Below are 24,236 nucleotides of genomic sequence, written 5' to 3'. Positions count from 1 at the left end.
CAAATTTTAAGTGGTTGAAATAAGAGAATGATAGTGACTTTTTAAAAAAATATTTTATTTAACTTTATTTATTTCTTTGTTTTAATTTGATCAGAGAGGGGTGTGTGTGTGTGAGAGAGAGAGAGAGAGCAAGTCACCAGGTCCAGGTTCAAACCATGGCTGGCCATGTCAGAGCCCAGTGCCCTTAACCACCACACCACCTGCTGGCCCCAATAGTGACATTTTTTTTAACCTTTTTTTTTTTTCCCCTTTTGTAATGTGCTTTCAGCACGTTATACCAAGAAAGTTTTCTCTTTCTTGCCCTTAACTTCACACCAGGCACCATGGCCAGCTTTGCAAGCCCTACCCATCTGCATCAATACCATGCAAGTTCCACCTCCTCCAAGAAGCCCTCCCATCCCACAGCCATGTGAAACTCTCTCTCTTTTCCATGATTCTATAATGTATCAACATTTCTATCATAGCACATATAATTTGCATTGCATGGATATATGTACATATGACATATGTACATATGTGTCTGTTTCTACAACTACATTTCTAGATCCTCAGAGAGATGAAACAGTTCCATTTATTACTCTCTCCCCACAGACATAGACACAGGGCTTTTCCTGTATGGTATGCTGGAATAAATATTTGTTGGAATAAGTTTAATCTCACTACAATGAACTGCTTTTGATTCCCTGGCAGGTGGCGCTCATGAAGGTCTGCAGCACTTGGGTCCCTTTGGCAACATCCCCAACATCGTGGCAGAGTTGACTGGAGATAACATTCCTAAGGACTTTAGTGAGGATCAGGGCTACCCAGACCCTCCAAATCCTTGTCCCATTGGAAAAACAGGTAATGGATGGGCTTTTGGATTTCTATGGAAAGTAGAAATTTGGGGAGAAAATTAGACATTCTAACACCAGACATTCTAATTCCCAGGGGGATATGCTTATGTTGAGCTGTGTACAGCTTACTTGGTGGTTGAGAAGAGGCTCTAGACTTAAGACTACCCGAGTTCAAACTCAAGTTCAACCTGTGATCTTGAATAAGTCACTTCATGACTGCACCTCACTTTTCTCATTTGCAAACTAGAAGTCAGTGTGGGAATTAAATGAAATTATCCCCATAAAAGTGCTTAGCACAGCACCTAGCACAGACTAAGTATCCATTAAATGTCATTCTAATTACATAATGAGCTTGCCACTAGTAAATAATGCATCTCTCTCCTTGGGATCATGTTAACTTCTTTTGCCAGGGCAGCCTTCTTCCCCAAGCCTAATAATAGTTGATATTTATTATTTCTAACTTACATTAAGAAACTAAAGCTTAGGAAGCAATTTTCTCAAGGTTACCCTAGAGGCAGGTACTGAGGCAAGACCCAAGCTCAGGTCTAATTCAGGACTATGCTCAACCACTGTGACATATTGCCATGCTTTGAAAACTGTGACAGTTTTGGCCCTTCGGCGTTTCTTAAACACAATACAGGCTCTCTCCAGAAGTTTGGAAGAGGCTTTCTAAAAAAAGATACTCCTTGCAATAGGTGAGGCCTCTGTTTTCTATTGGGGACAGAGCTTCCATCTTGTAATATAACAACCAAAGTGGCAAGAAAAAAAAAAATATATATATATGGCTCCAATTTGTTTAGTCAGCTTTTCCTTACCTATTGAGTTTTGGATAAGTAGGAGGAAAGACCAGCCAAGACTTTGGAGAGCACAGGTCCGATTAAATGGGTTAAGTATAATATAATGCAGTAGTTCTTTTTTTTTTTTTTTGAGAGGTTTTCACTATAGGGCACGTGTGCTCACCAGACAGACAGACAGAGAGAGACAGAGAGACAGAAAGCGAGAAATCACCCCCCAGGGGGGATGGTCACACCGCAATCCCTTCTTCTCCATTCTCCTCTTGGGATCTTGGGCACGCATGCACACGCGCCCGGCATGAGTTTTAAGCCACCGGGTCCAGGACACGAACCGCGGTCGACTATGTGGGAGTCCAGCGACATCGCCATTATGCTAACTGCTGGTCCCATAATGCAGTAGTTCTTAAAATGTGATCCCAGGACTAGCAGCATCAACATTACTTGGAAATTTAGCAGTGCAAATTCGCAGGCCCTACCCCAGATCATAGCCATTCTGACTGGAGCCCAGCAGTCTGTTTGGTAACCAGCCCTTCGTGTGACTTTGTGTGATTCTGGTGCATCCTAACACTTGAAAAATCACTGTTATAGGAGAATGGGAAGAGACCTAGTGTTTGAGCCAAGAGATCTGAGTTCTAGTCTTAACTACACTATGTCACTTTGCTTCCTTGGGCCCAAGTCTCTTCAACTGTAAGAGGCAAACACAATAAATGCCTTAAACAAACAAACAGTATAGTTCTAAGTTATCTCAAAAAAAAAAAAAAAGAAAGAAAGAAAAAGAAAAAAGAAAAATGCAGACCTATGTAATCAAACATTAGTTTTGTGCATTTAGGAGCTCTGAGAAGAAAGAAATCAAGGTGAGCTGAGAGTGTTGGAAAAAAACCCAAACTGACCCTTTCTTGTCAGAGATTATCTGCCATTTTTCTTACTATCTTTCCACTAGGCTAGTATATTTCTCATTCTTCACTCTACCACAATTTGTATTCTAAAAAGGACATTCCATGCTAAATTTAGCCATTATTCATGAGATACTGCTTGAGACCTGCCACACAGAGGATCATGACATAGCACAGCACAGTTGAGCAATCTGAGAATAAAACCTGACTCCACCACCACCACCAACACCACCATGCCACGCTCTTCTCAGTTATGCCCCATCTACCCTGGATAGCAGGTAGTAGCAGAGTTTTGAGAGTCCATCCCCAAGTCTTGGGGATAGGATATAAATTCTAGGACACGTTTTCAGGCCCTGAGATGTCTTCAGTACCCCACTCTGAACCGACTCAGAAGTACTTGAGGAACAATTATAAAATGGGTGTAAAGCTGCCACATACAGATGGTCTGAACCCTCCTGATTTGGTATTCCTTTCCTACATGTTCATTGCTCTAGAGATAGAAGTGAGATAAATAGTTCAAGGGAAAGTGGGAGCCACATTAAGAGTTCAGAACTAGTGACTTCTACACTAGTTTCTTGCTGCTAAGAGCTTGGAGACTGTATGCTTGAAGCTGTGGAAAGAATTCAGCACATTCTCAAGAGCTACATGAGCTAGGTCATTATAAATAAACCTCCTTTTAGCATTGACTTCAATGCTTCATTATCCCTTTGAAAAGGGACTCACTCCCCTCCCTCAGTCCTGCACAAAATTCACAATCTCTAACCTGTCCCCCTTTTCACAGCTGTCATTTAAAGTACATAAGAGATGGGGGCATAAATAACTTATTTTTAGTGCATGATTGGGCTTAGGTAAACGCAGCAACCTTGAGGTATAACCTTCTTTCTTTGGTTTAAATGGAAGACATGCTTTCTTCAAAGAGTGGTCATGGTATAAACTTATTTAAAGGGAGATAGTTGGAAGGGAGCTAAAACGTATCACAAACCCATTATGTACCAGGGACTCAATATATGACGTTCTCTGTTCTTCACAGCAACCCCGTAAGGTCAGTATTTGATTATTTCCATTTCATGGATGAATAAACAGACTTAGAGAAGCTAAGTTCACTTTCCCAAGTTACTATCTATTGCTTATGAGCTGGGAATTGCTCCTTGACTTCTGGTCTGATTCCCACTATAACACACATCCAGGACTATCTGGCCATTGTACTTATTATTATATAATGAACTGTCTCCATGAAGCTGAGGTGATTTCTAAAGAGCTCACCCAAGAGAAAACAGAGTGAGTCATGTGGAATGAAGTACATTAATTAAGGAACTACTTGTTCTTGTAACAGATTTTTAAAAGAATTAATGGCTTAACACAATAGAAGTTTATTTCTCACTCATGTGAAATCTTGCCAGAGTTGAGTGAGGATGTAGTGTGGGAGGATGGCTCAGCAACACAGACTGTCATCTTTATCCTCTACATCCACAGTTGCCCTGGTCCTGGTCAGCAACATGAGAAAGCAGACTTGCCAAAGGGGATGGGAGGATCAGAGAAGGAGTAAGGGATCCTCTGGACCATTTGTATGGGCCAGACCTGGAAGTGGAAGACATCATATCTGCCTACATTCTATCGGCCCAACTCAGGCATATAACTCCACCTGATTGCAGAGCAAGGCTGGTAAATTAATCCAGCTGGGGTGCACAGCCAACAAGTTCCTGCCACAGGAATAGGAGTTTGGGATGAGCAGCCCCATCCAACAGGGAAGCAGAATCCCAGAGGGAAGTGACTTAGAGTGACTGATGTGAATAGATTCTGACCTTTAGATGTCTAGTTGTTTTTCATAAATTAACTCTAGAGTAATGATAAATGCCTTGGCTATTCCTCAAAAACTTTTGGCTGTTTGCAGTAGATGATGGATGTCTAGAAAACACCCCTGACACGGCAGAGTTCAGTAGAGAATTCCAGTTGCACCAGCACCTTTTTGACCCGGAACATGACTATCCAGGCTTGGGCAAATGGGTAAGTGCAATCTCTACTGCTAGTAATTTCTGTACTCTTGTGCAAAGGTATTGATAACAAACCTGAGCAGTATGGGTTATGGAGAGTGAGAGAAGAAAGCTTGCTTAGCTGATTTTTCTGAATTCACTGGTTGGGTGGCACTGCAAGTGATTGCCATTCCAAACCACACTCGTGTCAAGGTGACAAAATACTAAATTCATCCAGAGAGACAGCAGCCTAAACTGGTCTCATTAGCTACAGCTTCCAGAGGTTTCTCCTTTGGTCTACTCCACAGTCTGTGTCACCCATCTTACAGTCTTACAAGTGTTTCATGTGCCTTTTATAGGATTTTATAAAAAGTATATGATTTTTTAAAAATACCAGAAAAATTATAAATCTGATCTCTGGACTAAATAAGATTATTTCCACAAAACAAACAAACAAAACTCCAGCACTTAGAAACAGACTCGTAAATAATTCTGCTTTACAGAAAGAGAAAAAATTTCCAAAATGTGTAGCAATGAGCTTGATGTCAGGCAAGTATGGATAGGTGTCAGGAAGGGAGCTGTTTGTAAGCACTTGGTAAGAGGAGTCATGACTGTTTGGCATCCATGTACTGATGAGTCTTGCCAATCTGATTGTATTCTTCTGTTTGCCAGCACTGTTTGTTTACTTGGCAGTTTGATGAAGGAGATCAAGTGGGCATGAAGTGGTGCATTTGGACTTCAGCAAAAGAGTTGACAAAATATTTTGCGATCCACTATTGGGAGAGATGGAGAGATATGGCCTAGGCAATAGAATGTCACCAAAAAGGAGCTCATTCAGAGTCCACATCAATAGGGAGAAAGAGTTTACTTGGTATCCTGCATACCTTAGTACTACTTTACACTGCATTTTAGTAATGTTTATAATAAAAATATAGAACATGTACTTACCAGATTCTCAGAGAGTGACACAAAATTGGAAAGGATAGCACTCAATGACAGAGTTGAGATTCAAGGAAATCCCAATAGACTAGAACAATGTAATCAAATGCTGAAGTCACATTGAAAAAAAATGGGAGGAATAATTAGGAGGGTTAATTCAGATATAATCCTAGGTGATCAATATATCTGTGGAATGAGTTAATGAATGAGTGAATGAGCAAATATTCAAAATTGTCTATGCCTTTCTAAAGTCCCCTGTCCCTTTGTAGTTCATTATTAGCAGATGACCCTGCTTCCTACCTCACCGAGCGAACTCCCAGAACTAAATTCTCTTTTCCCTTCTACGCTGTTGTAGAAAAAGATGTTCCTCCTCATTCATGACCACTTTTGTTTTTTTTCCCAGCATCTTGTTTCAACAGTACATTGAGTTGGTTCCTTTTCCATCTTAAAACAACAAAGCCACTGGGGCCAGTGAGTGGCATAGTGGCTTAGGTGCTGGACTCCCATGTGGCTGACCATGGTTCAAGTCTCAGACCCAGTGGCTTGAGACTCATGCTGAGTGCATGAGTGTGCATATCCAAAATCCCAAGAGGAGAATGGAGGAGAGGGGATTGTGGCGTGGCCAATTCCCCTGGGTGGTGATTTCTCACTTTCTGTCTCTCTGTCTCTCTCTGGTATGTGCACACGCCCTATGGTAAAACCTAACAAACAACAACAATAAAAAGTCACAACACTCCTGAGTTAATTTTGCTTTTTCTAGTTGCATTCTTTTTTATTCTTTTTCATAAGTACTACTGTTAGGGAAAATTGGTTTGTGAGGCTATTTTCAAGTCTACTAATAGAGTTTAAACATGAGCTAGATAGAAAAACATTTCTAGGTATGTGAAATCATGAACACTTTCTCTAAAGTAGTTATTTCATTGGCATATTAAAGGATGAAATAGAGGGAGAAGAGTCTTAGCACGAAAATGTGGGAATTCCAGTTGTGATGACTGTGGACATAGTGAAGAAAGATGAGCATCCAAGACAATTTAAAGGGATATAAAAACTAACTGAAATTGGTATATAGCATAAATACAGAATGAAAAGGAAAGACATGTCAAACTTACATGAAATAATTGTTATGAATTGTTCCTCAGAGAGCATTTTAAAGAGAAAGAAGAGAGAAAAAGAGGGAGGAGAGAGGGAAAGAAGAGAGCAGAGAGTGGGAGGGAAAGAACAGATTACAGGGGAGCCTTAAGAATGAACTCACAAGGGATGAACAAAGTTATCACCTAACAGAAGAAAGGACCAGGTTCAACAAACAACATATAGAGATTCTGAGCCTGTTTGTTGCAGGCACTGCTATAGGTGTACACGACTGTCATCAAGACATGAAACTGGTCTTCAAAGTCATTATAGTCTTGTGATTGGGAAGAACAGCATGAAAATAAAATAAACCTAACTTAGCTATATAGTCTAGCTATACTATGAAGGCCAGGCTCAATTACTGAGAAAGATGGAAGATAAGGGTAGAAGAAGATCCAGGTCTGAGGACCGACCGGCCTGACTGACTGGTACAGTAACCACTGAGAAAGTCAAAGACACACGAGAGCAGCACCAAGACCTCAGGTGGGAAGGTATCCAGCTTAACTGGTAGGCTAAGTATGAGAGAAAGGAAGAAGAGAGAATGAGAAAAGGTCTGAATGAGGGCAGAAAGCCCCAAGTAGTGGTGTGATGGAGTGCAAGCGATGGAAACTTCTCTCTCCAACTTTTCTCACCTCTTTTTGACAGACGTTGCAGATTTCTCTTGCCAAGTTCTTGACTCTCAGCTCTCCAGCATGAGGCCCACCACTGTCTTTCATTCTTTCTCTAAATCCTGACTTGTGTTTCGCCCAGTTATTCCCTTTCCTTATCTATATCAGAGCTAAAGAACAGAATTTAGGACTATATATAGAAGGAAAGAACTATCACAGAACAATGTCCAGGAACAATGTTTACACACATTTTATCATCTGTAATTATGTGTTTGTTTAATCTTAAGTTTCCTTGTTTATTTTCTCATTACCACCTAGCAGTAAAACACAAGTTGCTTGATCTTCACATGGAAGTGTGAACTGAATATGTCTTGCTTTTCCCAGCTGGGAACCACAAACCTTCTCCTTGTTTATGCAGAATGATAGTCTCAGCTTGTCTTTCGCCCAACCATCTTTCAAGTTAAAGTAATCATCTTGCACAATGGAACTATACACAGACACAGCTTTCTTACTTGCCAATAATACTTCCCTATTTTTGACATTAACTGGAGCTAAGCTGCATCTTTAGCAATGATTCACATATTATAAATGTCAGTGTCTGTCTTGTTTCCTGTATTTCTCTCTTCATTAATGCAACAAGACACATTTATTAAATGCACATTATATGCCTTCCATGTCTTGTGTTAGATAATGAGAACACAAAGATAAATAATAATAGTAATGTTGTACCTTGGTATCTGTGGGGTATTGGTTCCAGGACTCCCCCATAGACACAAAATTCACACTCAAGTCCCTTATATAAAATGGTGTAGTATTTGCTTTCTGATGTAATATTTACCTTTAATCCACCCACATTCTCTTGTGTACTTTGTCATCTCTAGATTATTTATAATATCTACCACAACATAAATGTTAGACAAAAAGTCATTATATCATTATACTGTATTTTGAAAATTTGTATTTTTTATTGTATTATTATTTTTTCAAATATTTTTGATCCATAGTTGTTTGAATCAGTGGATATAGAATACACAGATGCTGAGGAGTGTCTGTAATTATGTTATATAATATAGTAGTAAATAGTAATATTTACTGAGCACATTATGTGCTAGAGACTGTGTTAATATGAGGAGACTTCAAAACTTCATGGAAAAATGAAGTTAAAGTACATATTTATTTTGGTGCAAGTACATTTTATTTAAAACTCCATGCATATAATTTTCATAATTTGCATTTCTGTGATGTTTGGGAAAACACCATGATCTCATTCAGTCTGTCCATGCTTATCACTCTCATTTTATAGATGAGAAAATGCAGACTTTAGGAACTGAGCAGACTGACTGTTCATCTAGCACAGAGCTGATGATTGGCAGAGCTAGGATTTGAAGTCAGTCATCTGACTGCCGAGCTGTTTAAAAATGGAATGAATTCTCTATCCTTTTATAATTCATTGTTCAAAATATGCCTCATGTAGCAGTCCTATCAAATCCTATCTAGGGCTGGTTGCCTTTCAGACAATATGTGTAATGACAACACTGAGGGGCTGTCACCAAAGTCTGGCTACTGTAGATGCCAGTCTACCAGCCCATCCCTAATATATTAACTGCTAGGTGATATTCATTTAGGAAAAAGTCTCCAAAAGCAAATGTTTCTCCTTTATAAATGCATTTCTCACCTTTTTGTCAGCAGCAGATCATAGCCATAGCCTGAGCATGAGAGAAACAGGAGACAAGGACCCTCTCTGACTTTCTTTGTCCTTCATGATCTCGACATGTTTGAAGAATTGCATGCTCTTCAGTTTGCGTTTGTCTCAGGTTTTCATGTGATTAGATCTGAGTTATGCCTTTATTGTTGTTGTTGTTTTGCTATAGGACTCAAGTGCTAACCAGTGACAGAGAGAGACAGAGATAGAGAGAAAGAGAAATTGAGAAATTACCCCCCTGGGTGGATAGCTACCCAGCAATCCCTTCTTCTCTTCTTCTCTTGAGTTTTTGGGCATGCATGCATATGTGCCCCACACGATTTTCAAGCCACTGGGTTCAGGACTCGGCACTACAGAGTTGGCCAAGTAGAATCCAACTGATTTAACCTCCACACCATCAGCTGGCCTGAGTTATGCCATTTTAAGTCTCTCCTTCTCAGGACATTGTGTCAGGAAACACATGATATCAGTTTGCCTCATGAATGATAGTGTTAACCTTGTTCACTTCCTTAAACTACATTTCTCTAGTGCAAAATTACCATTTCCCTTTGAAATTAATAGTTAATTTGTGGGAAGATACTTGGAAACTATATAAATATTTTGTTCTTCACAGAGCTTTTAAGTTTGTTTAGTTGTTTCTTGAGAAAGATATTCCTCTTCCCAGGTTTCCAGCCAGTGAGAATCACAAGCATATCTGTGAGCGTGCTCGGCATGTTCAGGTTGACCTGGGATCCAAAACTGGGTCTTCCCTATGGCTTCAGTATCATACAGCAGTACCCTATGTCCTGTGCCACCATGTCTGGGCCATCATTAAATTTTTAATCAATGCTGATGATGCTTACTGGAATCAATTATAATATTATTGGATCATTGGGAAAGTCATGAATAGAAAAATCCATCATGACTTTCCTGACGACCTAATCTAATAATAGTTTCAAAATTTTTGTTTAAAACTCTACTATACTCTTTCTGTGTTTACTAGTGCCATTCTACTCTGAGAGTCCCTTGTTATCTATTTGTAAATATATTTATTTAGTACTAGTATGAGCTCACAGGTTCCTGCTAAGTATTTATTTTGGTGTTTAAACTGTCCTAGATTTGGCTGGTGAGAGTCTTTTCGAGCTGACTTTTCTTCCCTTTTGACGTGACCCCATCATTTTTTAAGCACTTCTTTTCTTTATGATGTAATTAGATATTCTGACTTTATTCATCTTTGTAGTTTTCCTGCCCTAGACCTGGAAGCAGACATTTCTCTAAGAATACCCCCTGGTTCTATTTAGGAATGGAATTTGAAACCAGGATGTGGGCAGTTGTCCAAAATCTTGATGACACAATGGAAAGCCCTTTTAACAAACGCAAACCTGCTACTCACATGGAAAACAGCCTCACTACTCCCCATGAAATTAAAAAAAAAAAAAAAAAAGAATGGGTATCAGAAGAGGTGGCTGGCTTCTTCTCATACATTTTGCTAATACTATACTTGTCAACCCCTGCCTTTAAATCCAGTTAACAGGGCAAATGGAGAGCATCCCAGGCACTTTCGTGCAGGGGAGGGAATCATTTTCCTGCTAATCCTAACACTAATTTGTAGAGAAATGCAGAGACCATCTTTGAGAAGAAGACTTGCCAACCCCTTTGCATTTATTTTTCAATGAAGACTCTTCTGAGTGTATTCTGTCCCAAGATTTTCAAAAGGAAGTTAAAATTATGCTACCTTTACCCTAATGGTGGTACAGTGGAACTCTGCCAGGACTGACTGACTGCCCCACCCCAAGGTTTCAGCTCTCAGTCCCCAGCTTTCTCACTCTAGCTCAGGCAGCTGAATGTGATGGTGCCCATGTGATGGTGCCCATGGAGAAGCCACTGTCTTCACCTCCTTTCCCTCAACTTCCTTTCCCTTTGCTGGCGCAGACTCCAGGACATTCTCTGTGCAGCTGGAGTTGTAACTTTCACAAAAAGGCAACCACAGACTGAAGGGAATGAGCCTCAGAGCAATATCCTCATTCCTCGAGGGAGCGATCTGCACATCTGCCTTTTATCCCTTCTGATATTAAGTTGATCTGTTCCCCAAGTGAGCAGGCGATGGAGTCTGCAGTTTATAATGACATTTTTGGCAGTGGAAGCTCTTCCATTTCTGGCATGGTCTTCCTGCATAGTTGAGGTTGGGCAAAGGATGCACATTATAAATTGCAGGTGCATAGATTTTTTTTTTTAGGGTTTTGCCATAGGGCACATACACATGCTGGAAAGGTAGAGAGAGACGGAGAGAAAGGGCAAGTGAGAAATCAACCTCCAGGGGGAATGGCCATGCCACAATCCTCTCATTCTCTTCCTGGAATTTTGGGCATACATGCATATGTGCCCAGCATTATTTTCAAGCCGCTGGGTCTAAGACTCAAACTGCAATCAACCTTGTGGGAGTCCAGCACCTTAATCACTGTGCTAATTGCTGGTCCTACAAGTGGGTAGATTTTTAATGAACACGAAAATGGTGAAGTGCATTCTTGGCACTTTCCGTTTTCATTTCCAAATCCACCATAAAACAAAAACAAAAACAAAAAACTTTATAACCCGATAGCTCAAAGGATGCAAGTATTGTATAAATTTGTTCCTTATCAGAACTCTGTCATCTCCTTTTTAAAAAAAAAACAAACCAACATCAGCTTATTTTATTTTAAGTGGGATAAATCATCCCTTTTATATATTATTTTACTTCTGATTAAAAAATAAAATAAATAAAACAACACAAGGAAAGCCCCCCAAATCCCATACTCCTGTCTGCCTTCAGGTTCAGTGCTCTGTCTTTTATAATCTCAATAGAAGGGAAATCTGTTGAGCATGTGTCTGATATTCTAGAGCTCATTTATGTCCACTGTGTGTTTGAAATACAGCAATATGTGGAAACACTTATACAAACTGTGGTAACAGAGCCCTTTTTTCCCCCCTCAACATAACTTTCCTTTCTGCCAAGAAGTTTTTGGCAGTTTTTAAAAGGTTCACTCTATTAAAAATGTTATAGACCAAATGGTTTTCCGATTGTCTTGACTGGGGGCACTGACTTAAGCCACAGAAGAAATGGCTACAGAAGCCAGACTGTCTCGTTTATTTACATAGAAAATTGTTGTTAGTAGTCAGACACTACTCTTGAGAGCAGTTTATGTGTGCAGTTCATAAAAAGGGAGTTAGGTACAAAAATAAAATGAGACAAAATTATTTATTTTAAACAAAGGCTGTTCAAAGTGAAGAGATGTGTTTCCAGTGCCCCTTGCATTCTAGAATGTCGTATTTTCCTGTTTATGTGATTGTTGATGACACTGGTGTGCCTCGGGGCATTGCAGAGGACTTTATTAAAAGCTTCGTAACCACCAGCTTTTCTTTTGTGGTCTATCTTTCTGACACGACATTCCTTTCATCTAGTTTTGTTTCCAAAATATGTGTATGCAAATATCCAGGGGACACACCAAGTATTGCTTTTAAAATAGACATTCACCAAATTTGATCCATACTTTTGTGTTTTCTTTCCTCCCTACTCTAGAACAAGAAACTCCTTTATGAGAAGATGAAGGGAGGACAGAGACGAAAGCGGAGGGTAATATGCAGTGGGCCGGGTGTTGATGGGATATTTGGTGCTTTCTAAGTGGGGCAGTTGACAAGCTAGACCCCTTGGTTGGAAAGTAGCAATACTCCTTTATAATGTAGTCCTAAGAGGGCAGGATGGTGGTTCTGTGAGACAAGGGCCATGCCCAGAAATTCCACCCTCAGTTTCTGCAATGGCTTCCCCAAGGTTTAGCTCGTGACTTTTAGTTCAATGTCCATTTTTGTGGTGATTCTTCCTCTTCCATTCATTCAGGAAACATGTACTGCATCCCTCCCACCTGTGTGGGAAAAAAAAGGGAGTACACAAAAGCATGGCTTTCTTTAAAAAGGCTATAGACCAGTGGGGGAAACTGCTCGCACATCTGCACCAATTATATCGAAACACAAGACAAGAACAAGGAAGTGCTGACCACCATGCTCCAGGCAATCATTTTGAGGAACTGTGGAGACAAAAATAAGATGAACAAACTTCATATCTCCAGCTTATCTTTCTTCTTGGCCTTGCTAGCTTGGTGTAAAATCCACCAGAATGATTGTATTTGTGGGTTTATTGTTGGATTCACTGTAGGTTTAGTTATCAACCATCTTAGAGCTGCCCAAGGTGGGACTGTGGTCTTGGTGCTCTGCATTGAGCTACTACAAAGAAGGCATTGCTTCATGTAAAGCTGAAAGTCAAATTTGCTTTGGGTTTCCTGTACATTTTATGGCCTTCAAACTTAACATACAATCAATGTCCACTCCACCAATTTACTGGTACCTTGCCAATCAGAGAGGCTACTACCTCCTCTTTTTCCAATCAGGGGGAGTGGGTGGGGTGAAAGTCCTATTACTACCCAGTAAAGTACTATGAGTTAGTAACCATTGTAGTTAAAATATACAAACCTACCCAAGGCTTCTATTTTTTCGGAATAGCAAGTGCCTGGATCCTGGCAAAACTGGGAATCTAGACAGCAGCAATTATAGACATTCTGAGTAATTTTGCCAAATCCAGTCAGAGAGTGCTATAAGAAGTGTGGATTTCTGCCCTCAGCATTAGTCCTTGGGCCCCCACAACAGAGAGTTCCAAGCCCCTGTGCTGCCCAACAAAACAAAAAAGACTCATGGCCAAGTTTCTATGCATGAAGCAGAAAGTGTTTATGTCTGATAATATCTTTGGGAGAGTTAACAGGGTTATTAGGGGTTTGTCTTGGTGATTACAGCTTCTAATGGCAGATGGTGACAGGAAGAGTCCAAAGCATATAATGTGGTCTTGAGAGAACATCAAGAAATTCTATTCTAGGAGTTCAGAATACACATAATTTACCAGTAAGATGGATTGAATATCTTTCCACAGCACAGCAAGGACACTTCCAAATAAGCCCAATGACTGACCCAAAATAAATAACATGGCATGAAGCTTTAATTGTCTCTACTTCCTGGCCTACCATTCCTTCTGCCCTGACTCAGTGAATGACTATGGATCACAATTTAGGTCATTTTTCCACGAGACCGGTGTTTACCAAAACTCAGAATTCTGGCTAAGACATATATTATAAAGGATTTTACTTTAGCCCCACTTCCTCCACATAGGAAAGGCTTAGAATTTATGAAAATAAGAGTCACTTTGACCCAGAGGTATCAAATTTTTCTGTTCTCAGTTATTTGCAAAGACCCATTCTCATGCCATAAACCATAGGCTTCTTTGCACTGATGGGGAAATTGAATTGCCTCCCCCATCATTAGGTCTCAGATGGTGTTCCCATCTTGATTGAGAATCAGTCCACCCCGTCCAGTACATGAATCAATATAAATAAATTATGGGCTTGCTTTTCTGAAAAATTAAGGCTCCTCCAATGAAACTCAGCATCTGTTATGGATTTCAAAAACAAGGTTCTTCCAGTTGTGAAACAGGAATAATGTTCTCTGTATAACCTAGTCCATATCTCACCCAAGTAATGAGATAATACACAGTGCCCTTAGTTCTTCCTACTACAATTAAAACCAAACTCATTATTATTACTTCTAAGTATAGAATTCAGTAGTTAAACACTATCAGAAAAGTTGTAGTGCTTTCTCCTATTTTTTCCTTATTAATTTTCTTCCCCTCCTTTCCAAGCTTTGGCATTTTCTGGGTCTGAGAAAAAAAGACTTCCTCTCATGAATGTCCCTTATCAAGAGAGATTCTTTCCAAAGTTGCAACAAGTCCCAGGTGGATTTTATGTGACTTTCTATATCTGCTTAAATCCAGTTGTACTCCTATTGCTTCACGAATGAAAGGTCTATTTGCCTTCAAATGACTTTGCAAACTTTTTAACTCTCAAGCTGTATCTTGTTAATATTTGATATTTATCTCATTTAAACTATCTCTTTTAAGCAGTTTATCAGCCTTTATCTATTTATCTCACTTAAACAGTTTATTAACCTTTTAATCCCATATTTGATAAACTTCTCCTATCTTCTTTTAATGTATTACAATTTTCAGAAATAATTTAGTAATAACATTTGTATAAATTTGTTCCTTATCAGAACTCTGTCATCTCCTTTTTTTTTTATTATTAAAACCCAGAATATTTATGTCAGATATACTGTTCAGTCCACACTTTTCCAGCCATCCAAAGATTCTGATATGATCTCCATGGGATAGGCCAGACCACTCTAGACAATCTCTGAGAGTATAGGAATTTTCATTATTTTAAATATTTCAAAGATGACTTCCTATCAAGGTGGTATCTTTTCATGGCATGCCACTTTTCAGATATATGAGGACATTGCTCACTTAGTAATCTTCACCTTGTTTGTGATGTATTTTGCAGAGTGTATTGGACTTTCCATGACCTGTGTTTTTAACCTATCAGAATGCAAAAGGATATTTACCAATACCAAACTCATGTTTCATTCCTTCTCTTTTGGAGAATGTCTGCTCCTCTTTCAAAGAGCAATGGTTGGCCATGCCCCATGATCAAGAGAGAACTCACTTGAGAACTGCCTCCTTTAGCCCAGAGATTCAGCATGCAACAGGATTGCTGCCCATTCTAACTACAGTTTCTTATATTTTTGTTCCATTCTTTGGGAAGCAATATCAAAAAACAAGTATCTCCCAAAATTTTTGAATTTTTTTTCCTGCTTGCTAAAGACTATCTTGTAAAGCTGCAATTACTAGTTCAAATCCAAACCTCAAAAAAACCGATATACATTAGAGAAATAATGGAAAAACCTTGAGTCATTCAGATTACCAACAGATGAAAGGGATTTCAGAGTATAGAGAGTCAAAAACAAAAGAGCCTTCAGGATAACTTCCTTATTTTCTTCAGCTTTTTACTCTGACTGAGGAAAGTTGGACACGTTGCTAGAGCCCCTGGTGTATTCTTTTCAGTAGAATCAGAGCATGGAGGAATCAATCATAGCAACAGGATGTCTGTGAGCAGTCTTCAGATGCTAATTTGACTTAGTTCTACTCTATCATCTCCTTTAGATTATTCTTCTTGTAAATCATTTAATGCATTTCAGATTTCCTCTCCCACCTACAAAGCGCCATAGAATAATTCTCTTTCATATGGGGCTTGGTATCTAAGTTAGTAGCAAGAATGTGTCAACTGGTTTACCTCAACTCTTTGCACCAAAAATAACAATCTTGAAAGACCACATTGCATCTGATTAAAAAAAACTCCATAGTTGTGCAAAAAAACATCTACCGGTCAGATAATGTCTCATAGGCTACTGAGGCATTGATTAGTGCATTGAAATAATCATTTGATGGGGGTAGGTATCACTGTCCCCTGCTAGCCCAATAGAAAAAAAAAACAAGTCTCGAGCCCACGTTTGGTGAGATGTCTGTATCACATGTAATGCCAAACCATATATACATGTTTTTCAGAGTGTCAATCCATATCTTCAAGGACAGAGACTGGATAATGTTGTCGCAAAGAAGTCTGTCCCCCATTTTTCAGAAGAAGATAAGGATCCAGAGTAAAGAGGAGACTTTGAATGGAAACCCAAGCTGCCTGTTAGGCCTCAGTTATGCTTACGTGCACGTGTTCTTAGAGCCCCTGTGAATGGTAGCATGTTTCTTATGTAGCTAATTATGGATGAAAAGCGGCTGTATTTTGATATCGCATTGTCCTTCACACTGATGGCTCTGCTTTCTGCTAAATTAGAATAAAACCTTATTTATTTGGGGGTTCTTTTTAATGTGGATCTGCAATAAGCATTAAAATTAAAATGTACATGTCAACAACAATTAAAAAAAATGACACTATGAAATGTTCAGATTTCTTGCAGTTTAAAATGGCATTTGGAGCTATCCTTTTGGGCCATGTCTGTAAAAAGCTGGCATTTGATTTTGATTATGCAGTTCACCTAACCCTGGGGCATTGTTACACACCAATAAAGAAGGTTGTACTGAAGAGGAAGGATTGACACATTTCACTTGGCTGCATCTTAATAAATGTGTATGCAAGCATTGGTGTGTGAAATCTTTTATTTAGAGCATTATAAGAATAATTTCTTTGTTTACTATTAATAGAACCTATCTATACATGATCTTATCTGAACCTAGCAATCAAAGTGTGAAGTACTATTAAACATGTTAAAGCAAAGGTATTAATAAATGAGCAGTATTATTCCCCTTTTACAGATGGTAGAACTGAGATGTTCAAGATACCACTGGGAACAATCAACAAAATCCAAAATGAGGAGACTCTAAAGGACAAGTAACCCTCGCTTTTTCCAACAAATAAATGGCAGCAGTGACAATTAGGAATTAATAGATTTTAAGAGACATAAGATAAATGAACCAAATGCCGTATGTGTGGGTCTCATTTTTGTCCTGACTCAAGCAAATCAAAATTTAAAAATATTGATCAGATAACTGAGGAGGTTTGAGTAGTGGTTGAGTATTTGGTGCTGTTTAAGTGCGACATGGTAAGCCTATATTTTTTAAAAATAGCTCTTGTTTCTTGGAGGTAAATACTGAATTAAAGATGAAATGATTTCATTTTGGGATTTCTTTTTAAAAAATAATTATTTTATTTAAATTTATTAATTATTATGTTTTTAATTTGACCAGAGATAGAGAGAGAGAAAGGGAGAAAGCAAGCTTCCAGGTCCAGGACTCAAACCACAGTTGGCCATGTAGGAGTCCAGTGCCTTGAGTATCATACCACCTGCTGGCCCCAATATCTTGAATTTCTTTAAAATAATCCCGTGGTAATGATGGGGGCAGAAAAGTAGGAAGGGATTGGGATATAGATAAATCAAGACTGACCATAAAATGATAGCTATTGAATTTGGGTCATGAGTGCATAGAGTTCATTGTATATTTAAAATTTACCATAATAGAATTACAATTAAAGGTTCAAAAGTAAAAGTAGATTATGGCAAACATTGGTCTGGCGATAGCAATGTAGGATGCATTATAAAACTATTGGATAAAGCTGTGGAAAATTAATGAAGCAAAATGGAAAATGAATGAAGAGAATTTTCTGAGAGGGTTTTCAAAGGAAGAGGCAGAGGAGTCTGCAAAAGGGAAAATTGGGTTAGGCGAGGTGATGAACTAGTTGGTGAAGGATCAGAGTGACTGGGAAGAGAAGATATTTTTATGGAAAGAAGAATTTATTAATTATTATGTTTTTAATTTGACCAGAGATAGAGAGAGAGAAAGGGAGAAAGCAAGCTTCCAGGTCCAGGACTCAAACCACAGTTGGCCATGTAGGAGTCCAGTGCCTTGAGTATCATACCACCTGCTGGCCCCAATATCTTGAATTTCTTTAAAATAATCCCGTGGTAATGATGGGGGCAGAAAAGTAGGAAGGGATTGGGATATAGATAAATCAAGACTGACCATAAAATGATAGCTATTGAATTTGGGTCATGAGTGCATAGAGTTCATTGTATATTTAAAATTTACCATAATAGAATTACAATTAAAGGTTCAAAAGTAAAAGTAGATTATGGCAAACATTGGTCTGGCGATAGCATTGTAGGATGCATTATAAAACTATTGGATAAAGCTGTGGAAAATTAATGAAGCAAAATGGAAAATGAATGAAGAGAATTTTCTGAGAGGGTTTTCAAAGGAAGAGGCAGAGGAGTCTGCAAAAGGGAAAATTGGGTTAGGCGAGGTGATGAACTAGTTGGTGAAGGATCAGAGTGACTGGGAAGAGAAGATATTTTTATGGAAAGAAGAAAGAAACTTAATAGGAGTTATAGAAAAAGACCTCCACCAGACTGATAGATTTAAATAAGCCACGTCTTTCTAAATGAAGTCTGGAGTCTGGACCACATCAACAGCAGGAACACTGAGTTTTCTGGGGACTGGAAAGGATCGTCAATTCCTTTCTTCATACAATGCACTAGCCAATAACCTTTGAAACTAGAATGGTGGTTGTAGATATCCTAGGGTCATGTGGAGAACAAAGATGAGCATGCTGGGTACAGTAGATAGTATATAAGGCATGTGGTGTTAGTACCACCACCATTAACCCCAATGGAAATCCTACTGTGGTATGGCCAACTTGAACCCATGTCCTCTCACCCCCAACAGCAGCCACACAGCAAAAGGATATGCATAGCACTAGCCCAGGAGGATTTTATGATGGGCCATTCTAGGAGAGAACTTACTCTTTTCTTGCTCCTGGGAGAGAGAGAAAGAAAAAAGTGAATTGTTGAGTGTTTCGACAGCAAGTATCCACAGCTCTTCTCCTCTCCCACTGTCTATAAAGTGAGCCACGTGACAGGTTATCAGGCTGAGTTTTCTAGGAATGGCTCTCCAAAATGGATTTGCTGGGACCAGCAGTTGGCATAGTAGTTAAGGTGCTGGACTCCTACATGGTCTACTGTGGAGACCTGAAGGCTTAATACTCATGCCAAGCACGTGTGTATGTGTGTCCAGAATCCCAAGAGAACAATAGAGGAGAATGGATTTCAGCGTGGCCATCACCCTTGGGGAGTGATTTCTTACTTTCTCTTTCTGTGTGTGTCTCTGGTGAGCACACATGCCCTATAGCAAAAAAACTCTCTAATTAAAAAAAAAAAATTGCCTTCAACAATGTAGAATGTTCCACACACCTGAGATTCCAGAAAGGATGGATCCTGAGCTTGCCATGTTTTTGCCAGGAAGTGGGGTTGGGGGGAATCTGTCTGGGTTGAGCAGCTTCCTGGGGGAGATAAGATCTTAGAAAGCTGGAGACCTCCACTTGATCCACAGTCCCACCCTCATTGCCACACAACAAAAAAACTGCATGACCATTCCAAGCCTCCCAAGCCTTTGGAATGGAATTCCCTTCCTCCCAAGCCTGCAGCAAGGACCTTTCTTATCTGTTCAGGCACAAAGGGCAGCGGAAACATCCTTTCCCCTCTGCCTTCCTTTAAAACTTTTCAGAGACCCTGGTTTTACTGAGGGATGTCACAGATATCAGCCACAGCCACAGCCACAGGTGTAGGGCCTGGAAACAGAAGTCTCCGGGTATTCTGTCACAGAACAGATGGTGATCATGAAGATGCCACCATCTTCGCAAGAGAGATGGGGAGCCAGGAAAATGGAAACACTTATTTAAATAGCACATATGTACAATTGGCATAGTAGTTAAGGTGCTGGACTCCTACATGGTCTACTGTGGAGACCTGAAGGCTTAATACTCATGCCAAGCACGTGTGTATGTGTGTCCAGAATCCCAAGAGAACAATAGAGGAGAATGGATTTCAGCGTGGCCATCACCCTTGGGGAGTGATTTCTTACTTTCTCTTTCTGTGTGTGTCTCTGGTGAGCACACATGCCCTATAGCAAAAAAACTCTCTAATTAAAAAAAAAAAATTGCCTTCAACAATGTAGAATGTTCCACACACCTGAGATTCCAGAAAGGATGGATCCTGAGCTTGCCATGTTTTTGCCAGGAAGTGGGGTTGGGGGGAATCTGTCTGGGTTGAGCAGCTTCCTGGGGGAGATAAGATCTTAGAAAGCTGGAGACCTCCACTTGATCCACAGTCCCACCCTCATTGCCACACAACAAAAAAACTGCATGACCATTCCAAGCCTCCCAAGCCTTTGGAATGGAATTCCCTTCCTCCCAAGCCTGCAGCAAGGACCTTTCTTATCTGTTCAGGCACAAAGGGCAGCGGAAACATCCTTTCCCCTCTGCCTTCCTTTAAAACTTTTCAGAGACCCTGGTTTTACTGAGGGATGTCACAGATATCAGCCACAGCCACAGCCACAGGTGTAGGGCCTGGAAACAGAAGTCTCCGGGTATTCTGTCACAGAACAGATGGTGATCATGAAGATGCCACCATCTTCGCAAGAGAGATGGGGAGCCAGGAAAATGGAAACACTTATTTAAATAGCACATATGTACAAAACTATATATATATATATATATATATATATATATATATATATATATAGAGAGAGAGAGAGAGAGAGAGAGAGAGAGAGAGAGAGAGACAATGGTGCATGTGGGTGTCCAGTCTGGATAACATAGAGAGGAGAGAAAAGAGATGAGCCTGATGAGGGAGTCAGAGGCCATGCCATGAAGAATTTTACTGGCCATGCCTGAGTGTAGCTTTTCTTTTTTTCTCTTTTTTTAAACAGATATTTTTGCTATAGAGTGCACGTGTTTGCCAGAGAGACAGAAAGCAAGAAATCATCCCCTAGAGAGGATGGACATGCCAAAATCCCTTCTCCATTCTCCTCTCAGGATTCTGGGCACACATGCACACACACCTGGCGTGAGTTTTAAGTTGCTGAGTCCAGGACTCAAGCCACAGTAGAAAACGATGTAACCATTATGCCATCTGCTGGTACCCCAAGTGTAGCTTTTATCCTAAAGGAGATGGAGGTCCTTTGAGGATTTCATAAGCAGAGGGGCATTATCACATTTATATTTTACAAGGATCACTGATGACAGAGTACAGACCAAGTCAAAGACTGTTCAAATTTATTTTCTAGATGAGATATAATAAATAAAGTGAAGGGACCAGCAGTTGGTGTAATGGCTATGTTGCTGGACTCCCATGTAGTCGACTGCAGTTTGCGTCCCAGACTTGGTGGCTTAAACTCATGCTGGGCACGTGTGTGTGCATGCCCAAGATCCCAGAAGGAGAATGAAGAGAAGGGATTGTGGCGTGGACATCCCCCCTGGGGGTGATTTCTCACTTTCTATCTTTCTGAGGAGCACATGTGCCCTATAGTAAAAAAAAAAAAAAAAAAGAAGAAGAAAAAACAAACAAACAAAAAGAACAACAAAGACAAAAACAAAACAACAACAACAAACTCTAAAAAGAAAGAAGAAAGAGCCCAAGGAAACTTGAAATAATGAAGTTCAGGACACATCAATTCCAGGCCTTGAAGCAGGGAGTCTATTTGTAAGGCTTGGCTGATTCTATGCTGGGTCTATGTACTCTATCTCAGTAGTGCAGAGTATTTAAGGTTAACTCCAGGACAATATGGACTCAAACAAATTGAGTAAATCTCCCCTCTAAAAACTTCCTCCTAGAAGTAGAGTCAATGAGAAGTTGCTATCTTCTTCAAATCAGAGAACCCAGCCTCCTCTCATCCCCATCCTTTGTGTGGGATGTGAGACATCACATTTACTTTCTTTCATTCAGTCCTTGTAACAGGACATAATAATGAGTTACTATGTACAGAGTGGGATCTATGATAGGTCTTCAAAGAGATCATGAAAAATATTATGAAAAAACTAAGCATGGATATAAACATTTTTATACCAAAATAAACCCATACTTTAATTCTATTTTTTCATGAACTTTATGAAGTCCCTTTGTATACATGAAGTGACTTATTCAGTTCACCCTTCCTAAATTTTACAGATGAAGCAATTAAGATTGAGAGCCCATGTGACATAACTAAGACTCCATGACCAGTAAGTGACAGAGCTGGAACTTGAATTTGGCTCTTTGAACTCCACTGCTGGTACTGTTCTTGTATCACACACCTGCCCAATACTTATTTGCTTATTATGTATGTGTCTGCATTATCATTGGGTTATAAGCTTCTTAAAGCCATGAGATATTTTCACTTTTAAAATTTTTGACTATGGCTTGACAAAGGCAATAACTGCTGAATGAGTAAACATGGAATGTTTTAAAGAGGCCTTAGAGTGTATGTGAAGAGGGAAGGGTAGGTACCACATCTCACTTGGTGCAGTTTATAGAGTAACTCTGAGTTGTGTATATAATTCTCAGGTCATCTTTTTAAAATCAGTCAATTGAACTACCTCCTTTTGAACCTGCACAAATAGTGGCAGCTCATAGAGTGTCAAGGTGCAGAATTCTAGCCAAAGACTTCAATTTGCTTCATATAAAACTTGATTGTTAATGACTCATTTATTATGGAAATGGATGAGTCCAGTATTATTGTCCTGTTCAAGACAAATCTGTGTACAGACACAGCATCAGGTTATTCTGTGGTTTTCAACAATTAGTGCTTCTCTGACCATGGGAATATCCGATAGCATGTGGGCAGCACACAGGAAGTGTGCTAGCCCTTAACAACTATCATGTGCTATGGCAACAAACTTGATAGAGAGTTAGAATAGAAAGACCTTGGGAAGCGGTGGCCAGTCTCTGCGGAGCTTGCTTGGAGGCCAGGAGGAAAGTCCCAAGGAGGGATCAGGGAAGTGGGTCATTGCCTCTCAAAAGCATCATTTACCAAATCTATTAAAATCAAGTCTGCTTATCCAAAAGTGCATCTTGAAAAAGTAGCATCTCCTAAAACCTCTGAGGCCTGGGTTTTTACCAACATCCTGCTGCTTACACAGGATTACAGGGTGCTTGCTCCTCACATACCTGACTTTTAAAGGAAAAGAGAGACTTTATCAAGAATTTCTGGCTGTCAAACTGCTCTCCCAAAACAGTTTGGTGACTTGATTGTAAATGGATCAGAAAAGCGTGGATCCAATTTTCTTCTACAACACTCATGGATTTGGCAATGTGTAGAATATAACAGATTTGATGATCTGAAAGCCCTGTGAGAAGGTAAGGACCATGGAAAATGAGCATAACTAGGGAATGGAAACTTGATTGCTAATGGGCATGGAAGAGCCATGGAGAAAGTGTAAGACATTTGCAAATGTCACACCTCAACTACTGAAGTTTGTAAGCAAGGGTCGAGTGCATAGATTTTATAGAAACATTCTTGCATTTAGGTTTAGAAACTTATAACTACAACGAGATAGCAAGTAATCCCAGTTAGAATGACTAGGATAAAATTTAAAAGAAAAAATGACAAATGTTGGCAAGGCTGGGGTAAAAAAGAAACTTTCTTACACTGTTGGTGGGAATGTAAATTAGTCTAGCCTCTGTAAAAAACAATATGGATATTTCTCAAAAATAGAACTTCCACATGATCCAGCACTCCCACTTCTTGGCATATACCCAAAGGATAAGAAAACAATCAGAAAAACATTTGCACATCCATGTTTATTGCACCATTATTTATAATTGCTAAAACCTGGAACCAACCTAAGTGTCCCAAAACTGATGACTAGATTGAATCTCTGTGGCATACACACACACACACACAAACACACACACACGTACTATGGAATAGAAATAATGAGATCCTATCATTCGACTCAAAATGGGTGTATACAGATGACTTAATGTGAGTGAAGTGAGCCAGACTTTGAAAGAAACATATTGTATATCCCCATTTGATTCGTATTGATTGCCTGCACTTTATGGTGGAGGTTGAGAAATCTGAAGACGTGATGGTGGAGAGGATGGGCGTGGACAGTCAATGGGGAAACTGGTTGGTAGAGAGTAGGTGGTAAACGCTGGATG

The 24,236-nt window shown here is 39.6% G+C and overlaps 1 protein-coding gene across 2 annotated transcripts in view; it reads left to right on the top strand.

The window, feature by feature from the left end:
* SCG5 (secretogranin V) overlaps positions 1–16,899 on the top strand; it is a 70,110-nt gene extending 53,211 nt beyond the window's left edge. Inside the window, exons 3-6 of one of the 2 annotated variants that reach the window (XM_006141693.3) lie at positions 691–840; positions 4,415–4,524; positions 12,403–12,456; positions 16,318–16,899. In XM_006141693.3, coding sequence (XP_006141755.1) covers positions 691–840; positions 4,415–4,524; positions 12,403–12,456; positions 16,318–16,413 — 410 coding nt within the window. In that variant the 3' untranslated portion in view covers positions 16,414–16,899. Of the gene's footprint in view, positions 1–690; positions 841–4,411; positions 4,525–12,402; positions 12,457–16,317 lie in introns of both variants that reach the window. The other variant, XM_006141692.3, reaches the window with a different exon arrangement.
* The last annotated feature ends 7,337 nt before the right edge of the window (positions 16,900–24,236 follow it).

The sequence above is a fragment of the Tupaia chinensis genome, unplaced genomic scaffold, assembly GCF_000334495.1.
Source record: "Tupaia chinensis unplaced genomic scaffold, TupChi_1.0 Scaffold000062_1, whole genome shotgun sequence".
NCBI classification, from domain to species: domain Eukaryota; kingdom Metazoa; phylum Chordata; class Mammalia; order Scandentia; family Tupaiidae; genus Tupaia; species Tupaia belangeri.
The sequence above is the reverse complement of the archived record's forward strand: the minus strand, read 5'-3'. Positions and strand labels throughout refer to the sequence as shown.